The 27,960-nt window shown below is 56.0% G+C and overlaps 1 protein-coding gene, 1 long non-coding RNA gene and 1 pseudogene across 2 annotated transcripts; 2 read left to right on the top strand and 1 right to left on the bottom strand.

The window, feature by feature from the left end:
• Positions 1-415: 415 nt before the first annotated feature.
• Positions 416-5,740, bottom strand: LOC148090983 (protein BEX2-like; annotated as a pseudogene).
• A 1,995-nt stretch (positions 5,741-7,735) lies between these two features.
• Positions 7,736-8,723, top strand: LOC107536522 (uncharacterized). Its single transcript, XR_001603157.1, has 2 exons — positions 7,736-8,100; positions 8,668-8,723. It is a non-coding gene; the product is annotated as an uncharacterized LOC107536522 (long non-coding RNA).
• A 506-nt stretch (positions 8,724-9,229) lies between these two features.
• On the top strand, positions 9,230-20,337 carry CPNE7 (copine 7). Its single transcript, XM_087827378.1, is given in 19 exon segments — positions 9,230-9,294; positions 10,858-11,140; positions 11,766-11,796; positions 11,799-11,941; positions 14,088-14,162; positions 14,364-14,438; positions 14,811-14,894; positions 15,334-15,349; positions 15,352-15,422; positions 15,509-15,607; positions 15,880-15,966; positions 16,273-16,332; positions 17,141-17,274; positions 17,921-17,975; positions 18,423-18,474; positions 18,537-18,626; positions 18,629-18,669; positions 19,349-19,585; positions 20,248-20,337. Coding segments are annotated over 19 exon segments (1,788 nt in total).
• The last annotated feature ends 7,623 nt before the right edge of the window (positions 20,338-27,960 follow it).

The following is a 27,960-nucleotide window of genomic DNA, read 5'->3' as shown; positions in this document are numbered from 1 at the left end:
TAAATTGATTTTAGAGAAGGGGGGGAGAGAGAGAGAAACATGTGAGAAACATCGATCTGTTGCCTCTGTATGCACCAGACCCAGAATCAAACCTGCAACCTTTGGCGCAAGGGACAAGATTCCAACCAACTGAGCCACTCAGCCAGGGCAGTGTGTCTTTTTTTTTTTTTTTTTTTGGCTTTTTTAAACTGCTTTATTAACTTCACAGTATGTAATGAGCATCTTTCCGTGCAATAAGTAAAACCCCCCTGCTGACAGAAACTTACAAATTGGGTCAAAATACAACATTCAATTAGAAGCTGGTAACAGGAGACCCACAGGAAACGAGTGGCACCAGAAGGTTTCCAAGAAGGTACATCACAAGCCAGCCTAGCAGGGTGTGTCTCCCTGTCTGCTTAGGGGAAGACATTGGGATTCAGGGCACAAGGCAGCACTCCTCACCACGGTCGTGGTGAGGGGTCAGGGCTAACTGCCTGCAAAGTCTGCCTTAACTGCTTTCCCCTCAGCTTTTCCATCAGCTGTCTCATCTCCTCCCCAGTCCTTCCCTGCCCTCTCATCTCACCCTTGCCTGTGGCTCTCCAGGCCTCTGAGCCCCGTCCCCTCTGCTGCGGGATGGGCCGCCTGACGAGCTGCCTACGCCTCCTCTGGGCAAACGGTGCCCACCGGCTCCCACAGGGCAGGCCATGGGCTCTGTCGCTCCATGTTGTTCCTCTCCACCCTTCCTTTCATTTTCCTGGTTGGCATTTTTCATGTTGAGATTTTTTTTACTGCTTGTTCCTCTCCGGATTCCCTTGCTCCCGAGCCAGTCCCTGCTGTCTGCTCCTCCCGATTCCTGCTGGGAGTGCGCGGCTCCACCTCCACCTCTCGGGGTTCCCCTGGCCTGTGGGGCCCCTGGGAGCAGCAACTGACAAAGGTGAGGAGGGTGCGAGCCACCACAGGGTCTCCGGAGTGTTTTTCATTTGATGTCCTGCCCAATACACAAAATCTCCAGGGGGCAGTTGGTGACGGTAGGCCTCTGTCTCCTGGGAGCTCGCTGTGAAAGGAAGCAGCTGCCTGTTTGGCATCATCTTGTGGCCATCAAACTTTTCAACAGTGTACGATGTCTCCTTTCAATAACACCGGCTCCTAATCCTCCGCCCAGGCCCAGCGTCAGTGCACTGTGATGCAAGACTGAAAAACAGGGTTTGCCGGGGAGCTGGGAGGAACCAAGCGGTCGTCTCGGACAAATGGATGATACAAGATTGGCCATAAATTGATACAGTTTAAACTAGTTTGGGATTTTTCATAATGAAAACAGAGAAATTAGAACCAACAAAATAAACCAAGAAATTAGGAAGAGAAATAGTAGAAAGAATAAATACATTCCCCCAAAAAACTGGTCTTTAAAGGCTGCTTCTTTTTTAAAAGACTAATGACAAACATCTGATAAACATGATTAAGAAAAATATACAAAATCCAGGAATGTGAAGAAAGACAATCCCAGAATCAGGGTTAGTAAGAAGAATTATATGAAATAATGCGTATAATTCAATGGCAGCAAAACACCACAAGTCCAAACTAGGACCGTGGGTCTCCGGACAGGCTCCCAGTGTTGCCAGCAATGCCCACGTCAGCCACCAGGGGGCGCTCGTGCCTGTGCAGATCTGTCAGTTCTTCCACAGAGGGTTCCTGGTCTTTTTTTTAATGTTTTTATTGATTTCAGAGAGAGAAGGGAGAGGGAGAGAGACATCAATGATGAGAGAGTATCATGGTTGGCTGCCTCCTGCACGCTTCCTGTTAGGGATGGAGCCCGCAACCCGGGCTTGTGCCCTGACTGGGAACCGCACCGCGACCTCGTGGCTCCTGGGTGGACGCTCAACCACTGAGCCACGGCTCCTGGGCTCTGTCTATTTTTTATCAGCATTGGCCCTGTAGGACGTGCAGACAGTCTCTCAAGTTATGTGTTTATTTTGCTCTTTGGGGGGCCAGGCATTAAGAATTTTCTTTAGCCCAGCTGGTTGAGCACTGACCTATGTCAGGGTTTGATTCCAGCCAGGGCACATGCTTGAGTTTCGGGCTCGATCCCCAATAGGCGGTGTGCAGGAGGCCACCGATCGATGGTGTTTTTCTCATTGATGTTTCTCTCTATCCCTCTCCCTTCCTCTCTCTCTAAAAATCAATGAAACATTTATTTTTTAAATTTTTTATTTAATTTTCCCAGGCTGTGTTTTTCCTTTTCTGACTTTTTTTTAACCCTCACCTGAGGATATTTTCCCATTGCTTTTCAGAGAGAGCAGAAAGAGAGAAACACCCATGTGAGAGAGACACATCGATGGGTTGCCTCCTGCACATCCCTGACCAGGGCTGGGGATCAAGCCTGCAACTGAGGTACATGGTACGTGCCCTTGACTGGAATCAAATCCAGGGTGCTTCAGTCCACAGGCTGGCACGCTAACCACTGAGCAAAACCGGCTAGGGTCTGATTATTTTTTAATTATCATACAGTATTTTTTATTTCGGAGAGAAGTTGTACATGTCTGAATTTTGACACAGGGGTGTCACCTCTCCAGGATGTTTTATTTTGTACCCTGTAGTTGCTTTGTTCACTATATGTAAGTGTGATATTTTTAAAAAGAAGAATTAAAATGAACACTAATTTCCAGTAGCTTCCAATTGTAATTTAGAGGGAAACAGGTTGTTGTGGGTGGTTCAGGCTCTTTCTGCTTTACTGAAGCCACAGAGCTGAGGGTTGCTCCACATGCACAAGGCTGGCACCCTCTTCTCTACTCTGTGGGTCCCCACACATTAGTTTTCAATTTATAAGTAGTTGTACTTATCACTTTTTCTTTTATGATTCGTGTATATTAAGTCACATTTTTCATTTTTTAAGTTACAGAAGAAACGTGCTCTTTGTGAGAAGAGTCTGAGCAAAGACACAGGCCGCCTCCTCTGCACCCTCAGGCCTCAGAAGGCATCTGCCTGGCCAGAGCGGTTTATGTGTAATTATGCTCTGAATTAACATCTGGGACCTTTCTTTTTATACAAGTGGGTGGGTTGACACCAGGTGTGCCCTGCTGTCCTGCCTGCCCACCAGCTCAGCTCTGCCTCATTCCTCTCCATGCCAGTGGAGGATCCTGGCAATCTATTGAAATAGTCCCATCAATGGGGAAACTAGGATATGGTTGTTGGTATTTTTTTTTTTAATTTATCTTTATTGTTGAAAGTATTACAGGTGTCCCATTTTTCCCCCCATTGACCCCCTCCACCTCGCTCCCACCCCCTCCCCAGGCCTTCACCCCATTATTGTCTGTGTCCATGGGTTATACATATATGCATATAACTTCTTTGTTAATCTCTTCGCACCCTCCACCCCCCTTCCCTCTGAAATATGATTGTCTATTGCATGCGTCAGTGTCTCTGGGTCTATTTAGTTTGTCAGATTCTTTTGTTCATTCACTTCTTAAAGAAGACCCTTCAACATTTCCTGTAGTGCTGGTCTGGTGGTGATGAACTCCTTTAGCTTTTCCTTGTCTGAGAAGCTCTTTATCTGACCTTCAGCTCTAAATGATAGCCTTGCTGGGCAGAGTAATCTTGGTTGTAGTTCCATGTTTTTCATCACTTTGAATATTTCTTGCCACTCCCTTCTAGCCTGCAAGGTTTCTGTTGAGAAATCAGCTGACAGTCTTATGAGTGTTCCTTTGTAGGTATGTCATTATTTTTTCAAATAGGTTTTCAGTTCCTTGCTCTCTTTCTTCCCCTTCTGGCGCCCCCATAATGCCAGTGTTGGGATGCTTAAAGTTGTCCCGGAGACTCCTCACACTATCTTCCTATTTCTGGATTATTTTTTCTTTTTGCTCTTCTGGTTGGGTATTTTTTGCTTCCTCATGTTCCAAATTGCTGATTTGACTCTCAGCATCCTCTACTCTACTGTTGATTACCTGTAAATTATTCTTCCTTTCAGTTAGTGTAACCTTCATTTCTGACTGGTTCTTTATGTCACTGATGATCTCACTAGTTTCCTTAATAGTCTTACTAAGATCCTTGAACATCCTTATAACCGCTATTTTGAACTCTGTATCTAGTAGTTTCCTTGGTTCTATTTCATTTAGTTCATTTTCTGGAGATTTCTTCTGTTCTTTCCTTTGTGACATGTTTCGTTGCCTCTGCATTTTGGCTGCTTCCAGGTGTTTGTTTCTATGTATTAGGTAGAGCTGCTATGTTTCCTGGAATTTGCAGAGTGGCTTTGTGGAGTAGGTGTCCTGTAGGGCCCAGTGGCTCAGCCTCCCCAGTCACCTAAGCTGGGCCTTCTAGGTGCTCCCCTGTGTGGGCTGTGTGCGCTGTCCTGTTGTAGTTGAGCCTTGGTTGCTTTGGCATCACTGGGAAGAATTGACTCCCAGGCCAATCGGCTGTGAGGACCAGAGGTAACTGCAGCTGAAGAGCTGGTGTGCTGGAGACACCCACTATGGAGCAGGTTTTACTTCAGTGGAGCTTTGGTGTTCACCGAGTCTGCCTCTCGAGTGTGTCACTTGTGGATGTGGTAGGGTTGTAGTCCAGCGTGGTTGAAGCTGACCACCAGGTGCACTGTCTCTGGGGCCTCCCGGGAGGTGCAAAATCAACCTCTGCCTGTGCCTTGCTCAGGGCCACCCAGCATGAGCTACACAGCAAACCATAGATGGTTGCTACTTGTGCTGGGCTTAGAGGTGTCCAGGAGAGGCCAAGCTATAAACCAATGCAGGCTGCCACTAGGGCCAGGCCTGGGGCCACTTATCAAGAGGTATGATACATGTTGAGGACAGCTGCTGCTTGTTTGAGAGATTTTAGAAAAGTCCTAAGCATGAGGCTCAAGAGGCCACTTGCATAGAAAAGCCACTGGAAATGGCTTGGATGAGCTTGCAGATAGGGAGGGGCAGGTGTCTGGGAATCACCAGGGCTGGGCAAAAGGTACGAGTCAGGTTGATACAGATTCAGAGAAAGGCACCTGCCTGCCAGCTCTGTGGAGGGAGGGCTCATCTAAGGAGCAATCGCTTCTGCCAGCTCTTTTGTCTGTGAGAAAGCTGCCCCTCCAGCTCTTTCCCTGATTACAGGCAAGTTAATTCCTCCCTGAATGTCCCAGATTCCTTTCAAGCTGCAGCCCAGCACTGGAGCTCAGAGGGAGCGCGTCTGAGTGAGTCCATGCTCTGGCCCTTTAAGAGGAAAGCCTGGGGCTCCCGCAGCCTCCACGTCTCTCAGCGACAGTCCCCGCTGGTTTCACAGCCCGAAATTGTGGGGACGTCTCTTCCTGGCCCTGGAGCCCTGGGCTGGGGGCCAGATGTGGGGCTGAGGCCCCCACTCCTCTAGGAAACCTCCACCGCCGAGATTCCCTCCCAGTTTTGAACTGGGGCACCGGGTGAGGGACGGAGGCTGCGTCTCCGGCATTCTGCCCGGAATCCGCCCCCGTCCCCGCCCCTCCTCCCGGTCTCGGTGCTCTTCAGTCCCTCTTGCAGGGCTTCCGTTCAGCCAGCTCTCAGGGCTCTGAGTGATGGTGGTTCCGTATTTTAGTTGTAATTTGGTGTGGTTGTGGGAGGTGGCGGGTACCGCAGTTACCTACGTCCCCATCTTGTTCAACCACACCAGAATACTGTTGTTTTAATTTGCATTTCTTTATTGTTCATGAACCTGAGCCTCTTCACACACCTGCTGCCAACTTACCTTTTCTTGTGGTTCCCCTGTTCCACCCCTTGCCCGTTTTTCTGTTGTGATATTCATTATTTGCTTGAATCATGGCAGCTGTTTGCATATTAAGGAAATTTGCGTTTTGCTGTGTTGACTTTTTCCAGTTTGCTCTCTCCCTTTCTAGTCTTGCTTACACCTCAGGGGCACCGCTGTGGGGCAGGGCTCTCTCAGGAGGCAGTGTGGTGTAGCAGGACCATGGCAGGGCCTCTGTTGTCAATACTCTTATTCTTTTTGGCTTTCCAGCCTCAGAACCCATGTTGGGGGTTTGGTACGACCTTGAATCTGTGAGCGGCTGTAGAAGCTCCTCATGGCAGATGTGGCCACCTGGCCAGGCTGAGTGAGCGGTCTCCTGTCCCAGGTGGACCTTGATGATGCCACCTCGCTGTCCTCTCCATGAGCTTTGGGACATCCCTGCCCCCAAAAAAGTGTCCTGTGCTTGTTTGCTCAGCCAGCTCTGGCTCCAGGCCTGCCTGGCACTACCATAGGGGACTTCCACTCAATAGGCACTGAGTGCCGGGCACCACAGTGGGTGTTGGGCCAGGAAAAGTAAGCAGGGGATGATACGGGTATGGGCACTTGGCATACAGATGGGTGGGGGCCAGGGAAGGTGGGACACAATGTGGAGGGAATTATTTAAGACTAATAGATGGGGAGAGAACAGGCATTCATTCAGATACTTACTGAGCATCTACTGTATGCTTCAGGGACACAGCCGTGAACAAGCAAAACAAAACAAATATCTTTCTTGCCTTCACAGATATTTTGTTCTGAAAAACCAGTAGATACAGGCTCTGGCTGAGGCCCTCTGTTCCCTCCCTGTCACATTGTGGCCACATGTCTGCCTCATGGGCCACTGGGAGGGGACATCCATAGTGAACATAAAAGTCAGCACGTGCCTGGTGGCTCCTTCCTCCTGGGTAAATGAGGTGGAGGGAGGGAGGACAGGGCTCTTCGGGCTAGGGTGGAGCAGGAGAGGGCAGATTTGCTCACTTGGCAAAAATTTATTGAGCACCTACTACACACTGGGCCCTGGGGGCACCGCAGTGAACAGGACGGAGCTGTGATGTCTCCTCACCTTTGAACAATACAGGATACAGCAGGTGCTGAGTGCAGGGTGTACAGAAAGGCTGGTGGGGTGGCTCAGGGACCCTCACTGTGACAGCCAGGACTCACACACACCCCCAGGGCTGTCAGGGAAGACGGCTACCTGTTGCCAGGCAACAGGGGGATTCTCAGGAAGAGAACTGGTCTTCCAGAGCCTTCTCCAGACCCAGCCTCCAGGGAAGGGCTTGAGCACAGCCCTCAGTCACAGGTACCCCTTTTGGGCTCCTCCTGAACACTGAGGTCTAGCCATATGGTTGGAGGTGCTGGGGAGCGTGTGGGGAGCAGTGGGCCTGGCTGTGGGTCTCAGTGGAGCTCCCTCCTTGTTAAGCCTCAGTCTCCACACTGCAGATGGACTCCCACCCCACCATGCTGGGGGCAAATAGAGCACAGCACAGCACCTGGCCAGTTCCTGCCCCTCTGGGAATTCCTCAGAAAGGGTGGTGCTTCCTGGAGAGAAGGCAAAACGGGGTCACTGGTGATAGGGATGGAGAGCATTCAGGGACGTCAGAGCCCCAGCCAGCTGACACTTAGTGAGAATGTCATCAAACGTCCAGATGAGTCAGGGGGATGAAACCAGGATGTCAGTCAGCTGGAGACGTGGCCCCTGGGGACCATCCTGCCTCCCTGCCCACGTCACCATTGTCCCTGGGAGCCTCTGCAAGGCCGTGTCCCTTGTGGTCTCTGTGCTCCTGCCCTATGTCCCTGCCTCCTGACCTTCAGGCTGGTCTAATCCTGTTCTTATGTGTGAGCGGCACCCAGCAACTTGCTCCCACTTGAACAGACAAAAGTAAAGGATGTCAGGCTGGGATTAGGTTACAAAAGTTTCGAAGATTAGGCCAGGGGCTCTCTCTCTCTCTCTCTCTTCCCTTGCCCTGAGTGAGCAGGTTTCCTCCCTCTGGGCACAGGGGGGCCAGGGGCAGGGAAACCAGAGGGGAAGAGCGGGTCTTGGACAGTGTCCTAACTGTTCCTGGGCAGGTGTCCTCACCATGGCCTTTTCTTAAAGGACCAGATAGTAAAATACTAAGTATTTCTGGCTTTCTGGGCCACAGGGTCCCTGTGACAGCGACTCAGCTTTGCTCCTGTAGAACAAAATTAGACACAGACACTATTTGAATGGACAGGTGTGGCTGTGTTCCAATAAAACTTTATTTACAAAACAGGCAGCCTCCAGATTTGGCCCCAGGAGCTGTAGCTCCCTGGCCCCTGCTGTAGGTGTGAAATGTCATTCTGTCCGGCTGCTGTAACAGAGGCCACATTCACTTCTCAGTTCTGGAGACTGGAAGTCCAGGACGAAGGTGCCAGCAGGTAAGAGCCCCCATTGGTTTACAGATGGCTGTGGTGTGTCCTCATGTGGTAGAGGGCAGGGAGCACTGTGGGGTCTTTTCCATGAGGGCACGAACCCCATTTATGAGGACTCCACCCTCCCGGCCTAATCACTTCCCACAGGCTCCACCTCCTGACACCATCGTATTGGGGGTTAGGGTTTCAACATGAGTTTCGGGGGTGACAATATTCTATCGATGGCATGGAGGAAGGCCATCCAATATTTAAGAAAAAGAGAAAAAAACAGGTTACCAAACAAACCGCATGGCCTCGTTGAACACAAAGCATTCACAGAGCACTTACTACATGCATGGCGTGGTCCTAGGCCAGGGACTGGGCTCTGAGATGGGGTGGGATGGTCCCCGTGCTGGCAGCCTGACAGACCATGTGTGATAAAGGCTCAGGGTTGGAGGTAACTTATTAAAAAAATAATACAAATAGATTTGCGTGGAAAAAGCTGGATGATAAAATTCAAATGTTAGCAGTTTATGTCTGGCTACTGGATCTTTATTGTCACTTGCTTATCTCCATTTTCTAATTTTTCAACAGGGAACATGTGTTATTGTTTCCTGTAAAATAGCAACAAAATATATGAAGTGAAGGGATCTCGTTTCCTGCGTCTGCCTGTCAGAGCTCTGTCCTCTGGGCCCTGCCTGGCCCTGGTCCTTGGGCCTTTGTGGTCTGGCTGGTGAGAAGAGTGGTGCAACCCTACAGCCTGGCGGCCTCCCCGGGGCCCTCAGGAAGGCTGCATTGGCTCAGGCCCCAAAGACCAAGACTGAAAGACTCCAGCTTTTCCTCTGCAGTTTCTCTCCATCAGTGCCACCTGGAGCCACCACGTCTCAAAGCAGAGGCCCAGGGTCACCACATGGGACCTGTAACTGTGAGGCTGTGGCTAGAGACCCCAGTGGGTCCATTAGAATCTGGGCCTCAGAGATTTGAACTCCCAAACTATGAGTTCTCCTCTGGTGGAAATGTCACCTGTTACCATGGTGAAAGAGTGTGATGTCTAAGAGCTGAACTGGGGGCTCTGTACCACCACCAACAATCTGGACAGCCGTGGACAAGTCACCGAAGCCCCTATTTCCTCTTTTGGGTTTTGGGGGTTAACACCATGGCAATCAGCATAGCGAGGTGCAGTGGCGAGCTGGAGATGCTGGTGCTGTCCTTGGTGCTGACGTTGGGCTTGGGCATCAGCCCTCAGCATAGTTCCCCAGGGCCTGGTAGAAAGAGCCTGGCCAGGAGACACCTGAGCCTTGCCAGGAGCTACTGCGCATGCCTTTGTGGGGCTGGGTGCTGCCTGGAGCAAGCCACTCACCTTTGGGGGCCCATGTTCATCCCTCAGAAGCTCAGAATGGCTGAGGGGCCCCGTCCAACATGCAGGCCGGGCGGGTGTCCTGTGGAAGCTGGCTCTGGGATGGCCTGGAACCTCTACAAGCCTGAGGGGCACCCCCACAGCCCACATGCACAACTGGTGGACTAAGGACTCGGAGCCCCCCACCCCATCCCTAGAAAGCTGGGCTGGGAAAGACCCAGGGGGTAGAAGGCCCAGAGCAGCTCCAAACTGGTTTCCAAAGCTGCCTGAACCTGGGCCAGCTTCCAAGAGGTGCGAGCAAAGAGCGTGAGTTGGGGGCAAGAAGGAGCACCAGATTGGCCCCACATCCCTCTGTGTGTGACCTGCCCTTTGCTTCATTAGCTAGGGGCTCAGGAAGTGAGCCTGGGTGCCGGGGTCCAACTCACCCAGCCCAGCCCTGGGACATTTACCTTCTCTGCAAACCTTTCCAGGGCCATCCAAGGTACAATCCCATTGTCCAACCTTTGAGGACTCTGTTCACTGCCCGTGGAGACTCCTCCTCTTTGGTGGGACCTCCCATAGTCCACTGCCACTGGGGAGCACCCTTTCCTATAGTTGAGAGGTCCTCTGACCCCATGATCTTCTGGGGTCCTGGTGGCCAAGGCTGAGCCCTGAACAACCTGTGGGTGGGGGCTGAGTTGGAGGGAGGAGAGAGCTGGACCTAGCACAGAGCCTGGTCTCTGCTCCCCTTGTCTTTGGTCCCTTTCACCTTAAACACTCGTCCTGTCCCCCCTCCCACCATGGCATTTGGCCAGGTCTGTGTCCTATATTTTAGGCAAAAATTGGCAGAGAAAGTGTGCTGGGAGGTCATCTCTGCCTCTGTCAGCACCCCCTCCTCTGCAGGGCTTCCATTGTCAGGACTAGGTGGTGGGGGTGAAGATTAAGGTGGAGTGGGGCCCCCCTCTCATGGGGCCCAGACCTGTTGCCATCTAGCTCTGGGGAATGGGTGTGGAAGGGCCCCCAGGCACACTTGGTCAGGCTCCAACCCTCAGCCCAGGCAGCCCCAGGGTAACAAGGGGCCAGCCCTACTCTTGGGCATGTTCCATGAAAGCAGACACCAGCTCCTCTGTCTCCAGCCCCAGTCCAGCAAGGCGACGGGCACGCAGTATGCACCCAGTAGAGACTTGTTGATTGGGGTGCCATCACCAAATGCCTCGAAGTCTGGAGTTGAAGCCAGAGAACTCAGGGACAGGCCCAAGGATTGGTGCTAAGCCGGCTCCGTTGCCCCCTCACTTCCAGCCCAGGGCACCTGCGGGTTTGGCGCAGTCCAGGAGGGCACACCTTGGCTTGGGCGGGTTCCAGCCCAGTCTCCCCTGGCACCCTCTCCTGTGCCACCCCTTTTCCAGCTGCTCCCAGCCCAGGCTTCCCCTCCGCTGTCCTCTCCCCAGTGTCCCCATCACACACGCCCCGCCCCCTCTACCGCTGTCCTCTGTCCCACCCGCCGCCACCCCTCGGTCCCGCGTGGTGGGCTCCCGCGGCCGTGCAGGGCCGCGCCGGACCGGCGTCTCCAGCGCGGCCCCTCCGTGCGCCCGCCGGGCTCCAGCGGGGCGGCGCCGGGCCCGGGTGGAGCTGCGGCTGAGCGGCCTCCTGGGGCTGAGGAGCCCCACAGGTCACCACCTCCGGGGTGAAGGGCGAGCCAGCCCCGTGTCTGCGGTGGGGGTGCTGGAGAGGGTGTGCCAGGAGGAGCTCTGTGCCCAGCCCCCTTAGCCCTTGCTGTTTGGCTTGGATGCTGCCTAATGCAGATGCCTTGTTTGGGTGCCCGAGACTGTGGGACCCTGGAGGGCAGCACAGAAACCTATCTGCTCCGCTGGGATTGTGCTCTGCGGGTGGGGGCTGAGTTGGAGGGAGGAGAGAGCTGGACCTAAGGGGAATCTGTGGCCCCGAGTCTCCCTGCTGCCGAGCTGGGTGCTGGGGAGAGACCTCTGCTTTGAGTTTGCCGGGCCCAGGTTCTAAGGTTCCATTTCTAACTCAGAGCTCACTCAGAAAGCGGAGCCTCAGTTTCCCCATCATGATGTGGGGATAGAGCAGGCCAAGGTGGGCATGAGATGAGGGGGTGAAGAGAAGCTGCCCCCTATGTCCACCAGGGTCACATTCACTTCAGGGAAGGAGGTGCCTGGGGCTCCTGGAGAGGCAGCAGCAGGTGAATTGGGGTCTTGACTGGTGTGGCACAGGTTGGGGTGGGGCCTTCCCAGGGCGTGGCCTGGGAGCCAGGCCCCCAGGAGAGGGGAGCCTGAAGGCGTCGGGGCTGGGCCCAAAGGAGAGCCTGGTGGAAGCCCCGCTGTGTCTGCTTGCCCAGCTGCTACAGGCAGACAGGACAGAGGTGGTCCGGAGTTCTCCAAGGCCTTTACACTGGACCACTACTTTGAGGAGGCACAGAGGCTGCGTTTCGAGGTCTATGGCAGCCACGGGCCCAGCAGCCTCGGCGGCCAGGAGGATGACTTCCTGGGGGGCATGGAGTGCACCTTGGGGCAGGTGGGCACCCCATCCCCTTGGGAGGAATGAGGGCAGGAGGGACCCTGGAGGGCAGAACAGCACCTGAGCTGGTCCTAAGAGCTGGTGCAATGGCCATGGTGGCGTGGGGAGAGGCACCACAGGGTCCCTCTGCACGAGCATCCTGGCTCTGCCCTTCTCCACGTCTACTTCTCTTTAAAAAATTCCTTTTTAGTCATTTTTTAAAATATGTCATTTTAAACTGGGTAATATGGTTCAAAATTCAGAGAATATAAAAGGCATGCTGGCCAGTTCTCCCTCCTGCCCTATCCCCAGGTTCCGGTACATCTGACCAGAGAGATGTAATCTCCCAGAATGAAATGAGCATGTAATTTTTTTCTATATATAGTTTTTAAACACAAATTGCACGAGGAGCCCTTCATCGTGGGCACGTGGGCCTTCCCAGGCCCTCCCTTCAGCACAGGTGGCCAGTGGGCAGTTCACTTTTAACGCTCGCAAGAGCCATGGGGGGCACTTCTTTTCACTACTGAGGTCTAACTTATATACAATAGGACATGGAGAGGTGTAGACCTGATCAGTGAGGTCGATGAGTTTAGACAGTTGGATACCCCTGGGCACCCCCAGATCACGAGGACACCTTCATCTCCTGCAGTTCCCCCGCTCCGCTGCAGCCTCTTCTGCAGTCTCGGGTCCATGAATCACATGGGATGTTCTCATTTGTGTCCGGGGTCTCACACCACGTGATGTCTGTATGACTCCCCCCTTGCTGCCGGGGGGAGCTGATCTAGGGCACACCCTTCTGTTGCCCATTTCACAGGTGAGAGGACTGAGATTTAGGAAGGACAAGGCCTGAGAAAAAGCAGGGCAGCGTGCCACCCAGGTGCTGGCCCCTCACCTGCCGTCATGAGGACAGAAGACGGCAGCACACACACAGACACCCATGGACACACATGCATGTACAGCCATGCACAAGTCATGCACTGCACGCATGACACAGAGAGACACGCATGGACGTGTGTGTGCGTGCATACCTGCACCTGTAGGCACGTGTGTGCGGACACCTCTGTGCAAGCATGCACATGCAACCACATATGCACCTGTGCTTGGTCACGTGCACGTGTGGGGGCAGATCTGTGGACACACATGTTTGGATGCTCACGTAAACTTTAGACAACAGACACGCCCGTTGAGAGCCTCCTGCTCTGCGGCTCCCTGGCCGACTCCCGGGGCTGCCCTGCTGCCAGAGCTTTCCCGCCCCTGGGCCTGCTTCTCGTCTGCACAGAATGTTCCCGAGTGCTCAGAAGCTGTTAGCCAGCAGCCCTGGAGGAGCGGCGGGGAAGCCTCCTGTCTCCTGCCTGTACTCAGCTCACTTTGCCGTGGTCGCCCCAGCTCTAGCTGGACGGGAGCAGGAGCTGGTGCAGGGTGGGTCGTGCGCTGTCATGTGGTGATAGCTGAGGACTCTGTGTCTTCCTTGGCCAGTGAAGGGTGGAGACCCCCACGTAGGAAGTCACTGATCCTCAGGCAGCTTTTGAGGGGTGTCCAAACTAGGACACCCAGCCCCTCGAGCACTGAGCACTGCCCCCTGGTGAGCAGATGCCCCTAGCTGCATACAGGACCCCTGTATCACCTTGCTGGCCCTAGTTCAGGGCTCATAGCCTGACGGGATGCAGCCAGGCGGGGCATGAGACCCCAGAGAGGGAGTGGCCCCAGTGCCCACACTGTGGAATCCCCTGCACCAGCAGGAGGGCTGGGCTGCGTCTCCAGTCTGGCTCCTTCCCCCTGCACCGCCACCCTCCCGCCTGCCATGCACTGCCCTTGGAGCCAGGTCTGTAGATGCCCAACATGAGCCCAGTGCTGACATGAGCATGTGGGCTCATCAATGTGTGACCTGGGAAGTGTCTTTCACCTCCTGCCTGAGCCTGTTTCCTCCTGATACATGAGGGGTGAAGTGAGGGTGTCTGGCAGAGCAGGAGGCAGGAACACAGAGGGACGGAGAGACACCAGGCAGCCCAGGGTCTCTAGAGAGGACCTGCGGGCTGGAGACTGTCAGGCCCTGAGGGCAGGTGGCCCTGCATAGAGAGTTTGGAGGAGCCAGGCCACCAGGATAAGGAGACAGGGTCCCCAGGGGAGCAGAAGTTGACCCCTCCCTGACGTTCCTGACTTCCAGATTGTGGCCCAGAGGAAGATGACCCGTGCACTGTTGCTGAAGTTTGGCAGGAATGCGGGCAAGTCCACCATCACGGTGAGGCCACCTGCCTTCCTACCAGGCCCCTGCCCTTCAGACCTGCTCCTCACCTTTGCCATGGCTCCAAGGGTCCTGCCCCGGGAGATGAGTGGGAGGCCCAGGGCTGCACTGACAACTAGGGAGGTCCTGAAAGGGTTCAGGGTGAGGATGGGCCATGTAGGGGTGGGCAGCTCAGAGCTGTGGCTTCTCCTTGCCCAGGTGATAGCTGAGGACATCTCCACAAACAATGGGTACGTCAAGCTGTCCTTCCGGTCCCAGAAGCTGGACAACAAGGTGAGTGTGAGGGTGCCTACCTGGGGCCGGGGGCAGCAGTGGGATGAGAGAAGCCCCAGCCCAGCTTGGGCCCTGCATCAGGGCTTCCACCTGTAAGCTGATGGCGTGAGACAGACTGACCTTGGGGAGACAAATGAGTGTCCAGTGAGCAGCACTCGGGTCTTGTGAGGAGCAGCCACCATGGTGGTGTTTCTCTTATTGCCATGAGCAATACTGCATCCTTTCTGTGCTTTGGGGAGAGGCCGAGGGGAGCAGGTGGTGCTGGCAAGGGGTGTGCAACTGAGGCAGAGAGTTACAGCGAGGGTGGTGGGGAGCCAGCAGAGCGGGCTGGGCCTGGGCTCAGATGTCCTGCACACCCTACCGTTCCCACAGGACATCTTCAGCAAGTCAGACCCCTTCCTGGAGCTGTACCGGGTCAATGATGACCAGAGCGAGCAGCTGGTGTACAGGACGGAGGTGAGGATCCCTGCCGGCCCCTGGGACTGCAGGCCTGATCTGCAGAGCTGACGTCCCCTGCAGTGCTGTGGGGTCAGGGATGAAAGGATGGCTGATCCCGTCACTTGCCTGTATCCCCCGGACCCCATGACTGTAGGGGTCATCACCCTCAACACCTGCCACCCCCCTGTAAATGGAGCCAGCAGTGTGGAGCAACAGTGTGAGAATTTAGCGATTGTTTTGTCACATCCTGCAGGTAACGTGCATTTCAGGGACAGCAGTGAGGGAGCATTTCCTGTTTAGATAAATTAATTTCAGTTTTTAGAAAAGAATCTAAGGAAAAGGAGACAGGTGGTCCAGGGACATGGCAGAAGTTATGAAGGTGTTTCCAAAAGAGAGGAGGTCTGGAGATTCAACTCCAGCCTGAGACAGCGCCACCCCACTGCACCCCGGCCCACAGGTGGTGAAGAGCAACCTGAGCCCGTGTGGGAGCCCTTCAGGGTGTCGCTGAACTCCCTGTGCAGCTGCGAGGAGACGAGGCCTCTGAAGGTGGTGATGGTCCTCCGGGAGGTGGGGCCAGGGTGGGGACGCCAGCTGGGCCCTTGGGGCAGGCGGCTGAGGGCCTGGCTCCACAGTGCCTGGTCTGGGACCACGACTCCCGAGGGAAGCACGACTTCATTGGAAAATTCACCACCACCTTTGCGGAGATGCAGAGGGCCTTTGGAGAGGACCAGGTGAGCTGGGCCCCTCCCGGTCACTGAGGCTCTGGAAACCAGGTCCTGACCCAATTTCGAGGGGGCCACTGGGAGCAGCAGCCAAGGAAGCAGGTGGGCACAGCCCTGTACCGTCCCTCCAGAGACGATGGATGAAGACTGCCAGGCGGTCAGAGCAGGGACAGTTGGGAAACCCTGGCCGGGGCTCAACTTCCAGGCCTCCCCAGCCCCCTCGTGGTGGGGTGCTGGCACTGGCACTCTGGGTGGGGTCTCTGCCTGTCTCTCTACCCCAGGCCCAGTGGGATTGCGTGAATGCCAAGTACAAGCAGAAGAAGTGCCGTTGCAAGAACTCTGGGGTGGTCCTCCTGACAGACCTGAAGGTGAGCGCAGCCCCCGCCTGGAGACCCGCCCCACCTGCCCATCTCGAAATCCTCCCGTGTCAGACGGACCCTCAGGGACCTTGTCCATGACACCTGGTGGTCCTCAGTATGTGGGGGAGCACATGAATATGGTGGGGGCAAAGGGGAGACAGAGAAGGGAAACAGGAGGAGGTGCTGGGCATTCAGGCAGCTTGAGGGCCTCGGGGAGGAGGGGCCGCCCCTGCTGACCCTGCTGCCCTGCAGCCTGGCCTGTTTCCCGGGGGGTACGGTGTCCTGGGCAGGCCTGCTGACCCTGCTGCCTGGAAGTTCTCCAGGGTTTACTCTTTCCTGGACTATATCATGGGCGGCTGCCAGATCCACTTCACGGTGAGTCCATGGGGCCCCCCCATGTAGCTAGCTAGCTGGGCACACTCCAGCCAGAGAGGAATCACCACCAAGGCCCCTGCAGCTCCTGATGGCCCCTCCTCACCCTGAACACAGCTCAGAGTTGGTTTGGCACCCAGCACAGAGGTGAGAAGAGACACGGGGACAATGAAGCCCTTCTCCCAGGCCTAGAAGACGGTCCCCGGGAGCTTAGTTCTTCCTGTACATTTTCCTGGGGATCCTGTCACTGTGCAAGGGAGCCAGGCACCCTCAAGAGGGACATAGCCAGCACTCACCCTCAACAAAAACATATTAACATAGAAAATACACGAGGAAACACGGCAGGGGGCATTTGACTCCCAGGGACAACAGGAGTCACAGCCCCTGGCAGGTGTGGCCTTGGCTGGGATGGAGAGCCCAGCTTCCTTCTGTGCCCTCCGGCCCACTCTCCATTCCAATCACTTCACTGAGCAACCCAGACTTGTCTGAGGGGCGTGACCGAGCAGATGCATGGGGACCACAACACAGGGCTGGCTCCTCTGGGAGGGGGCCAGGAACGGTGGTGGCTGAGATGTGCCTGGTCCTGACCCAGCCCCTTCCCACTGCCTGGCCCATGAGTCCAGCCTAGGAGCTCTGGGTGCAGAAGGCACCGACTGGTGTCCCCACAAGGCTCCTCAAAAGGCCCCGGAGCCACTCTGAGATGCCCCCTTGCTGAGCCTCGGTTTCCCTTATCTGTAAAAGGGGAAGTGCAGAAGCCCATCCCAGACTCGGTGGAAAAGGGGCTCCGGAATCACCATGGGGGCCTCCACAGATGGCCATCGACTTCACGGCCTCCAGCGGTGACCCCCGGAACAACTGCTCCCTGCACTACATCCACCCCTTCCAGCCCCACGAGTACCTGCAGGCCCTGGTGGCCGTGGGTGAGGTCTGCCAAGACTACGACAGGTGCATCCTTCCCATTCCCCCCCCCAGGCTCCGGCTGTGACCTGGGTCATGGAGTGGGCATCACAGATATGTCTACTGATCCAGAGGCACCCGCCCAAGGCCAGGAGTGCATGGGCCACGGTTGGTGACAGCCAGATGGGCTAGCTCCACATTGCAGACCAGGCAGCCCTGCATGGCTGACCCTGCAGGCGGGTGCAGTTTCCAGCGTGAAGTGGAGTCAGAGTCCATGTGTCCACATGGGACTGGCCTTCACCACAGGGTCCCATTCACACAAACACCAGGGGGCGGGGTCTGTGTCCCACTTTACAGAGTAGTAAACTGAGGCCATGGAGGGGCAAGCCTCTTGTCTAGGGGCTGGTTGGGCCAAGGTCCAGTGGGCAGGCAGCCAACCTTCACTGGGGTTGGGCTGCCCCACCAGCAGGTACCCAGACCTGGAGCAGAAGGGGGAGGAGGTGACCTTGGGGGTGGCTCCAAGCCACCTGGTGGCTCTGTGCCCACCTGCCTGCTTCAGGCTCTTCACTGCATTGTGCCTCAGTTTTCCCCTGTGGCTTGGCACAGAACTCTGTGTCGCCCAAAGCACCCTCACCCCACCTCACACCACCCCAGGAATCAGGGACCCTATATGATGGGGCTGCCTCTCTTCCAGTGACAAGAAGTTCTCTGCTTTGGGGTTCGGAGCCCAGATCCCTCCCAAGTTTGAGGTAGGACAACCTGGGGGCCGGGCCTTAGGCTTCTCCCTCTGCGCCCCTCCTAGCAGAGGCCATCCTGGGTCCTGGAACCCCTGGCTGTTGCCTCTCTGCTGGGACTCCCTATTCTGTGATAGGCACAGGGACCCTGGCCTCCCAGCCAGAGGGGCTGACCTTTGACCTCTGGAGACAAGGAGAAGGGGCCCTTAGTTTGGAATCTTCCAGTTTCAGTAACAGTTCAACTGGCTTCGGCAGAAAACCACGAGGGGTGGGTGCTATTGGTAATGCCACTCGGAGGCTCGGGTCCCTCTGGATCCAGGGGCTGGAGCAATCCCAGGACAAGTCTGTCTGTCTGCCCCAGGGGCTCCAAACCCATCTCTCCCAGTAGGTAAGGCTGTGGGTGTCCTGAGAGGGTGGGCCGGCTGACAGGTCCTTTTTGTGTCCACTGAGGTGTCCACTGAGGTGTCCCATGACTTTGCCATCAATTTCAACCCTGAGGATGATGAGTGTGAAGGTAAGAGCCCACGGGGTCTGGGGAAGGGCTGCAGAGGGCCGGACTCACCCCCTCCCCAACAGGAATCCAGGGCGTGGCGGAGGCCTACCAGAACTGCCTGCCCAGGGTCCAGCTCTACGGCCCCACCCACGTGGCGCCCATCATCTCCAAGGTGGCCGCGTGGCTGCAGCCGAGGAGCGCACCGGGGAGGCCTCTGTAGGTACCTAGGCTGGTGGCACAGTGGGGGGACGGGTGCAGTGGAAGGTGTGGGTGCCATGGGAGGGCAAGGATCAGCTGAGAGGAGCAAAGGCGGTCTTCTTTCTGAACCATCTGAGAGCTAGCTGCTCACCTCCTGACGCCCCTCCCCCAGTCCTCCATATACATCTGCTAACAGCAAGGACACGCTGTACATGACCACAGTTCGGCCGTCAAGGCCAGGGCACTGGAGGCAACCCGCCTGTTATCTTTCCCCTGCTGCATGTCCACATCCACCCACTGTCCCAGGACGACCCCTCTCTAAATCCTGTTCTTAGGTCTCAGGGTCTCTTCAGATCCCTCCTCTCCGGCCTCAGACCGAGATTCAAGTGCTGGCTCCGCCGCCTCTGTCCTCTGTCTGTAAGGGGGTCATCCCAGCATTGCTGGGGGCGGGAGACAGGTGACGTGGGCACAGTGTGTGGGAGGGGCACAGGCTCGGACTCAAGGTGGTTGTCATGTACGTATTATGCTTCAGCAAAAACACTCCAGAAAAAGTTGAAAACCACAGCTAAAGGGTGTCTGCAGTCACCCCCAGGCCATCTGGGGGAGAAAACTGGTTGGTGGGCTTGGGGGTTTGATGGGGGGATGCAGCCACCTTGAAGGGTCCCCACGGGGCCCCCCTCCTTCCCTGTGTCCCCAGCAATACTACATCCTGCTGATCCTGACAGATGGCGTGGTGACCGACATGGCAGACACGCGGGAGGCCATTGTGCGTGCCTCCCACCTGCCCGTGTCCATCATCATCGTGGGCGTGGGCAATGCCGACTTCACGGACATGCAGGTCTTAGACGGGGACGACGGCATCCTGCGCTGCCCATGGGGTGAGCCCGCCCTCCGGGACATTGTCCAGTTTGTGCCCTTCCGGGAGCTCAAGAATGTGAGTGCGAGGGACAGGCCAGGGGTCAAGGGCCCAGCCCCAAGGTGGCTCCTGCCCAGTGACTGTGGCAGCATGCTGGGAGAGACAGGTGCCAAGTGGATGGCGCCCAAGCCACCCCCGCCCCCGGTCGTGAGGGGACCTCAACCGCTTTCAATAGCCTGGAAACCTTTCTGTTACCAACATGTCAAGGCTACACCCAGGCCAGCTGCATGTGGCCTGTGAATCCAGGCAGCTTTCCCCAGTCGATTTCAGACCTCTTTGTGCCACAGTAAGAAGCATGTCACATGGGCACACACACAAAATGTCACATGAACGCATGTGTGGCTTCACTGGGCCATGAAGACACCTCACCTTCCCGCCTCAGCCACATTCTCTCTGTGCCAGGCAAGCTGGAGCCCACTGACCCGTGGGGGGGGGTCACGTGAGCACATATGCCCTCAGGACAAGTGCCTGGCGCCCATCAGATGTCACTCACAGCGTCAGGAGCATCACAGCCTTACCTTTTAGGATCTATATGTTTAACAGAGGCTCACCTGGTCACCAGGTGAATTCCTGATTGTGGTCCCCTAAGCTCATTCCAGAGGATGAAGCTGGGGTGTGACCAGGTGGGGGCAGAGGATCAGGAAGGCTGCCAGCGTAAGCACATTGTCCCCATCCCATAGGCGTCCCCTGCAGCGCTGGCCAGGTGCGTGCTGGCTGAGGTGCCCAAGCAGGTGGTGGAGAATTACAGCCACAAGGAGCTGCCTCCTTGAGGCCTCGGCACCCACACCCAAGACAGTGAACCAGGCTCCACGTTATTAAGGACCCCAGAGAGGGGAGGGTAGCCAGGGGTGCTTTCTGCTCCAGCACCCTTGGGGTCCCTTAAATTCCCCCTGATCTCCCAGAGGCCTCCTGTCTCCCAGCTGCCCAAGCCCACTCCTCATTTCTGGGGCCTCCAAGATTGAAGGAAGAACAAATCCAGGCCCAGGGATACCCAGAAGCAGAAGGGGGGGGGGGCTGGTGGTAACCCCCATGCCTGATCCTGCCCCAGGAGCAAGCAAGAGGGGCTGGAGGGTTCTGCTTTGCATCTTATCTTCATGGGGGGGCCCAGCAGGCAGCATCCCCATCACTGAGAAAATAGGTGCCCCCAGACCCCGCTGTGGTCAGATTGGTCTTCACCCAGCTTGTGCCCCCTTCTCACCCCTTCTTTGGCCCCTTGCTTTTATCGCCCTGCCTCACCTCAGCACCTGTGGCTGGGGGTGTAGGTGCAATAAAGTGTCATCTTTTCCTGGCAGCCATTTGTGCATTTACTGCCCCCACCCTTCCACCCCACCCCTGCAGCAGGGGACTGCCCTAGCACAGGAGGGCTGGCGAGAGAACGGCCTCTTCTGGCCTTTGCCCTGGGACAGACTCGGGCTCACTGGGTCCTTTTTAGACTGAATGAAGGGCCCTCCCAGGCATGCAAGGGTGTCAGGAGGCTGGACCCTGGGGAGGGCCAGAGGGTGCAATGGCTGCCCAACCTCCGAGTGACCCCCACCAGGCTCAGGTGGGGAGGGTATCAGGCAGGGCCTCCAGGCTGCATTCAGCTCTATGAGGACCTACTGCACACTGCAGGCCATGCACACCGTCAGGATGAGCTTCACCTGCCAGAGCCTCCCAGTACTGTAGGGGTGGGATTCTGATTGAGATTTTCCCTGAATTATCTTGTCTGGGAGAAAAAAACTGTCCTGACCCTGAGTCTAGGTCCACTACCCATCCATCCACCATCCACCCCTCCATCTATTCATCCATCTGTCCATCATCCATCCAATCATCAATCCATCTATTATCCACTCCTCCATCTCTCCATCCACCCATCATCCACCACCCCACCACCCACACACCCATCTATCCATCCATTTTCTACCCACCCACCCATCCATCCACCACCCACCCACCCATCCACCCCTCCATCCATCCATCCACCATCCACCTCTCCCTCCATTCATCCATTCACCCCTCATCCATCTATCCACCCCTCCATCCATCCATCCATCCACCATCCACCCCTCCATCCATCCATCCACCCACCATCCACCCCTTCATCCATCCATCCACCATCCACCCCTCCACACATCCATCCATCCACCATCCACCCCTCCACACATCCATCCATCCACCATCCACCCCTCCATACATACACCCATGCACCCTTCCATCCACCCCTCCATCCATCCATTCATCCATCCACCCATCCACCCATCCACCCATCCATCCATCCATCCATCCATCCATCCACCCATCCACCCATCCACCCATCCATCCATCCATCCATCCATCCATCCATCCATCCATCCATCCACCATCCACCCCTCCATCCATCCACCATCCACCCCTCCATCCATCCACCCATCTACTCTGGGAGTCTATTTTTTTTTTTTAAATATATCTTTATTGATTTCAGAGAGAGGGAAGGAGAGGGAGAGAGAGAGAGATAGGAACAGCAATGATGAGAGAGTCATTGATCTGCTGCCTAGCCCACAACCCGGGCATGTGCCCTGACCGGGGATCGAACCCTGATCGCCTGGATCCTAGGTCGAAGCTCAACCGCTGGGAGTCTATTTTTAGCTCCTGATTCATCTCCTGTTAAGCAGGGATAATGGGCATCACCATGGTAACCTGGCTATGCTAAATTTTGGAAGGGCAGATGTTGGTCTCTTTGGCAGTGGAGAGGACAACAGAGAAGCCACCCCACCGTGCACATCTGGGAGACAGCTGGGCAGAGTGGATGGGTGAGGTTGTAGGTCCTGAAGTGGGAGGGCAAGTGTCAGTCTCATCCTGTTCCAGCCACTGAGGTCTTGTGACAGGACTTCAATCTCAGCAGCAGGAAGCCTCGGACAGGTCCTGGGCTCCACTCGGGACAGAGCCACGAGGTTGATCAGTTGAAATCTGGGAGGAGGCAGAGGGCACAGAGGGGTCAGCTGAGAAGAGTGGGAGGGTTCACCCACAGCACGAGGCAGTGGTGGCCCAGGGTGTGGAGTTGGGTGTGGAGGGAGGTAACTTCCCAGAGCTATTGCCTTAGTTGGATGTAGCCACGCCCAGGACCTGTGAAGCAGGCAGGGAGCAGGGGTTGAAGCCCCAGAGAACAGCCAGGGAGCAGCCTACAGAGGATGCCACTCTCCCCCTCCCCGCCAGGGCCAGAGCAGGGAAGGACAGGGGAGGACAATAGGGGCAGTGGCCCTGGGGCCTGGCCATGGGCAGGTGGGGCTAGGCATGTGCAGGTGTGTGAGGGGCAGCTGGCGGGGAGGCGGGGTCAGGTCGGCGTCCACAGCTCTGCTGTAAGGATGTCCAGCCTGGGAAGGCAGCCTGCCTGTGCCTGGAGTCACATGAAACAGGAAATGGTTATAGCCCCGGGTTAAGAGGGTGCCCACCTCCTTTTAACAGCAGCCCAGTTTTTTGGGGGGATCCCCATCACTTCTCAGGTCCATGTATTTAGTGGCCGCTGGACCCAAGCCTGGCCAATGAGAGAGCATGCTGTCCCCTGGTCATACTAATTGGCTCAAGGTGGACATGTCACCTGAGCTGACCAATGAGACTCAGTCCAGGGACTTTTGTTGACCTTTAACTTTTTCTCCCTTTGCTAAGCTGGTGGGCTGGGAGCCAGGAGCCCTGCCTGAGAATGACGCCAACATGGGGGAAGTGGATCAGGAAGAAATGACACCTGAGTTCAGCTCCTAAGCCAAGGCTTTCCTGTTAAGGAAGCTGGGAGTTCCTTTCCCAGGGAAGGGTTTCTGTCAGGGCCTCATCCCTCATCTATCACATGGGGCCTGTCAGCTTTAAATCATGGCCCAAAAATCCTTGGCCACCCGTCCCACAGAGAGGGGGAGGTGGATGGTCCCTCTCCTTGAATTCAGGCTGACATGGGTCCTATGTGACTTCTGAGGCTTGGTCATGAAATGCACTGCTCACTTGAGACACTGGCTCTTGGGACCCAGACCGTACTGCCAGAGGCCCAAGCAGCTCCGGGGGGGGGGGGGGGGGCAGGGGCAAACTGAGGCCCCACTGACAGCCAGCACCCATTCTTGGCCACATGAGTGTGCCACTGTGACCTCCAGCCTGCTGACCCCTTCCAGAAATCTCAGGAGACCCTAAGCCAGAACTACCCAGCGGGTCTCCCCTGTGTTCCTGGCCCACAGGAACTGTGTTTGTTGTTGCTTTAAGCCACCACATTTTGGTTTGACTTTTTACAAAGCAACAGACGACTAATACACCCTCTTCACAGGAGTCTTGCGAGGACTGAATGGGTGATGCACAGGGCTGGCACAAAATGCCTGTTTGATAAATAAATATCACTTCTGCAAAGCGTGGCTTCTCTCTAGTTCCGCAGGATGGTTGTGCCAGAGTTCTTTGACTGTAAACATACACCCACCCTGCAGGGCAGCAGGGACTCTGGGTCAGTGTCCCCTCCCCCGGGCCTGCATTGCCATCCTGAGTCAGCCGTGGGTTGGAGGGAGCGGGAACAGGGCAGCTCTGCATCAAGGCTGTTCTTTCTGCTGCTGCCAAGAGGAAGCAGGACAGAGGAAATTGTGACTAAGTGCCTGTAATTGGTGCGGGGCAGGGCTGTCAGACGCAGAGCAGTGCTGGCACAGGGAGGGAGACTGTGGGTACAAGCTGTTCTCCTTGCCCCCCAGCCCCCACCCCTGCCTTGGCGTTGCCCCTGAGTGAGGGGAGCAGGACCCTTGCCCAGAGTGGGCCCTCATCCCCATCAAGGTCTGCAGCAGCCCCCCACCCAGAGCCCCCCACATGTGAGCGCTTGCCGGGCTTGGCTCAAACATCACTGCATTGAATTCTCACAACAACCCCATGTGGCCGCCCACTGTGAGCACATTTCACAGGAGGGGAGCTGGGCTCAGAGAAATTGAAGCCACCTGGCCGAGGACAGGACACGGCAGGGAGGGTGGACAGGGTCTTGAGTTCATTCCCAGGACTCAAGGCCCAGAGCTAGCAGACCTTGGCCATGCATGTGTGTGTGTGTGCACATGGGGTGGGGTGGGGGTGGGGGCCTTTGTCTTTACTGTAGCCTGTTTCCCACCCCCCAACCACCTCGGGGTGGCCATAATCGCCTCCCTTTGTGTGGCTCACTCTCTATTCAGATGCTGGAAGTCAGCCAGACCACCTTGCGTGGGCTGATGGCCACGGTGTCCTGCCCAGGACAGACATTTCCTGGGGCTACTTAGTGTTGACGTCCCTGAGAACATGAGATACACATGTTAGACCAGAAAAACCTTTCCAGCCCTGGGAGGAGCAGTCTTGGGGGAAGGGGATGGGTTCCCTGTTTGCAGGGACACAGGCCTCCCTCCCTTGCTCTGGGCCCACAGGGCTAGGGACCTGTGGCCCAGACGAGACTCAGGGACTTGGTCTGGGAAACTGGCCAGAGCCAATGTCTGCCCAACGCCTGGGTCAGACCAAGCCAGATGGCCTGGAGCACCACAGGCCTGGGGTGAGAGGTGGGGCTCTGAGGGTCTGATGGAGCACTGAGCCTTGCCTCGGCCTGTGGCTTCGTATCTCCTACTGTCTCCTCCTAGGACCTGGAAGTGCTGACACCTCATTTTGTTTTAAGTGGGAGGAAACATCGGGGTGGACCCTCTGCCCAGGTGCCCAGCCTGGAGTCTCAGGTGTGAGCTGATCCCAGGCCTGGCCTCAGCTCACCCTCAAGAGCTGGTGAGTTCTCCTTCAGAAAGTGAAGCACAAGGGTGGAAAGGCACCACTGTGGATGTTGTCAGCCCCATGTCACCCTCTCACCATAGCCAGGGCCTCTTGGGAGAGCACCCAGGGCCCTGTGGGAGAGCACAGACACAGGAGAATCTCCAGCAGAGACTAACACCCTGTGGGGCGAGGGTGGGTGAGGGGGGAAGCCAGGACCTCTAGTGGGTGCTGGGCAAACCTGACCGGCCCCTTTGGAGAGCTGCTCACAGACCTGGTCCAGACACAGGGGCATTTGACATATTGCCCAACACCCGCACACAAGTGCGTGCAGGCAGGCAGGTGGGTGCCCCTCGGAGCCACCGGCGGAGAGCTGACTAGAGCCCGGGCAGCATTTAAGCCAAAGAACCCTTAAGACCATCAGTGAGACTTGGCAAAGACACAGGCATGAAGGGATTCCACTGATGCGGGGGCAGTGGCAGGAGTAGTGGAGAGAGACAGCGCTCACCCTGCTGGCCGTGTGTGTGTGTGTGTGTGCGTGTGGGCTTCCTGTCGTACTCCTAACACTTGTGTACATTCGCGTCCGTGAGTTACATCTGGAGGAACGGAGGCCTCGCTCCCACCTGCACGCCTGGCCCAGTCCCTCCTGTACCTGGTGGCTCGTCAGCTGCAACCCTGGGTCACCTCTGGTCCTCAGCTGTGAAGCGGAAACAATGCTGCTGTTCTGCTCTGTCCCACCATCTGCTTCCTCTGGGCTTTCCCTCCTCCCTGGTTCCTGTGTTGCTGTTTAAGTTGACAGAATTTTCCTGCTGTTTCCTCACTGCACTTTCCTGTCCTGGTTTGGAAGTTTTACACTTTTGTACCACACATATTTCAGAGTTGGACAGGTATCCACACCCTAACTCCCGCCCTGACCCACACAAAGACTTTAGGACATTTTAAGTCTGATCACCCTTTTCCAATTTTTGTCAGGAATTTTAGTTGCTGTGTGGTTATTATTGATATTAGCTTATGCAGGTGATCTGTGTTTAGTTTACCTCGATGTAATTTCTCTGCTCACCACCCTGCTCATACCTGTCCCCCACACCTAGGCACTATGACCCCCTGCGCCCCAGGAAAGGCGAGGCACTAAACTGGTGGCCTTGACCCCACTCAGATGTGTCCTTCATCTAGGTCACTCCAATCAGCTGGCATAGTGCCTGGCTCACCACTGACCCCTAGGGGTAGGGCCCTGGCTCTTAATGGCCACTCTGTACAGGAGCTGGGCTGCTGTACCCCTCAGGGGACCCCGATACCCTTGTCCAGGACCTCAGGCTAGCCTCCAGGAAGGAAAGACAGTCCCATGGGCCTGCACAAGCCTGTCCTCTGACCCCCTTGGCTGAGGGAAGCTCAGTGCCATCTGTTCCCAAAGTGGCTCAGGGGAAGCCAGGGATTTGTCCCGAAGGCCACACGCCTACCAGGACTGCAGGTGTGACCGATGCCCTGTCCTGTGCACGCACACCCCACACCAGCACTCTTCCTACCAACAGGCAGGGACACACGTGCGCTGTGAAGAAGTGACACATTCTTTTCAGACATGACTGGGCAGGCTCCCTGGGGCACCTGCCCTCACACAAACCTGAGCAGCAACTGAACTGGGCAGAATCACCTTTGGTCTGGGCCAAACCAGCCTTGTACTTCAAATAACTGCTTGTAAAGCTAGCAGGGAAACAGACCTGACTACCAGACTGAAAATTAAACACATTCTTTAGGATTAGGAGCATCATGTGCAGCTAACGGAAAATGTAGCTCATTTGTGCCTGTTCCCTCCCTCTGTTCCCCTAACCGGCTCAGAAAAACCCTCGCCTGCAGCCCTAATAGGAACATGACTTGGGTTTGGCCTGAATCAGTGCTTCCCGAATAGCTATTCTTTTCTATCTGAAATAAACACTTGTTAGGTTAACACCACGTGCACATGAAAGTCCAGGGCGAACAGACACACTGGGGCCTGGCTTAGGGGGTGGGGTGGCGGCTGTCAGTGGGTGAAGGGCGAGGGCATTTGCAGCTGTGGTAAGGCCCAGATAAGAGGTCATTTGTTGCCAAGGAGACTGTTGGGGGCTCAGGGGAGTCACAAAGGTTTGGCCAGAACCTGAAATTGCCCAACACAGACTCGGTTCTCTCTTAAAGGCCCTGCTGTCACAAGGCACAGGAGGCAGCCCATGGGAAACTATGAGAAGGGCTTCAGGGTCTGCTCCCCAGTGTCAAGGAGGGAACGAGGCCCAGGTAAATGGCAGTGGGCACCTTGCCAAGCCACAGTCTCTCACCTGACTTGGGGTGTCACCTAGGGGACACCTGTGTCCTGGAACCAGACCGTCCACTTGTCCTGCAGGGACTCCCAGGTGTGCAGGTGACCTGGACAGAGCTCGTCCATTAGCTCGTGCTGGCAGCCACCCCGGCAGGGAGCAGAGTCGGAGGCCTCTGGAGACAAGTGGAGAAGGACCTGTTAGCCCGACCCAGAGGTAAATGTTACACAGATTCTTCACTGGATCAGAGTGACCGGGGCACACCTTGTTGCTCCTGTCCCCAAGCTTCTCTCCCTGACCCCAGCCAGGCCCCTGAGCCCTCTTCCCTTCTCAGTAGGTCTCGAACTTGGTCTGTAGAGACCTGAGCAAACACTACCATGGTTTCTAACAGCTCAAGCAGCATCCCTGAGGTGGCTCTAGACCCTCTGAAGT

This window comes from Miniopterus natalensis, chromosome 18, assembly GCF_054644295.1.
Source record: "Miniopterus natalensis isolate mMinNat1 chromosome 18, mMinNat1.hap1, whole genome shotgun sequence".
Taxonomy (NCBI): Eukaryota; Metazoa; Chordata; class Mammalia; order Chiroptera; family Miniopteridae; genus Miniopterus; species Miniopterus natalensis.
Note: the sequence above shows the minus strand (reverse complement) of the source record. Positions and strands in the feature narration are given on the sequence as shown.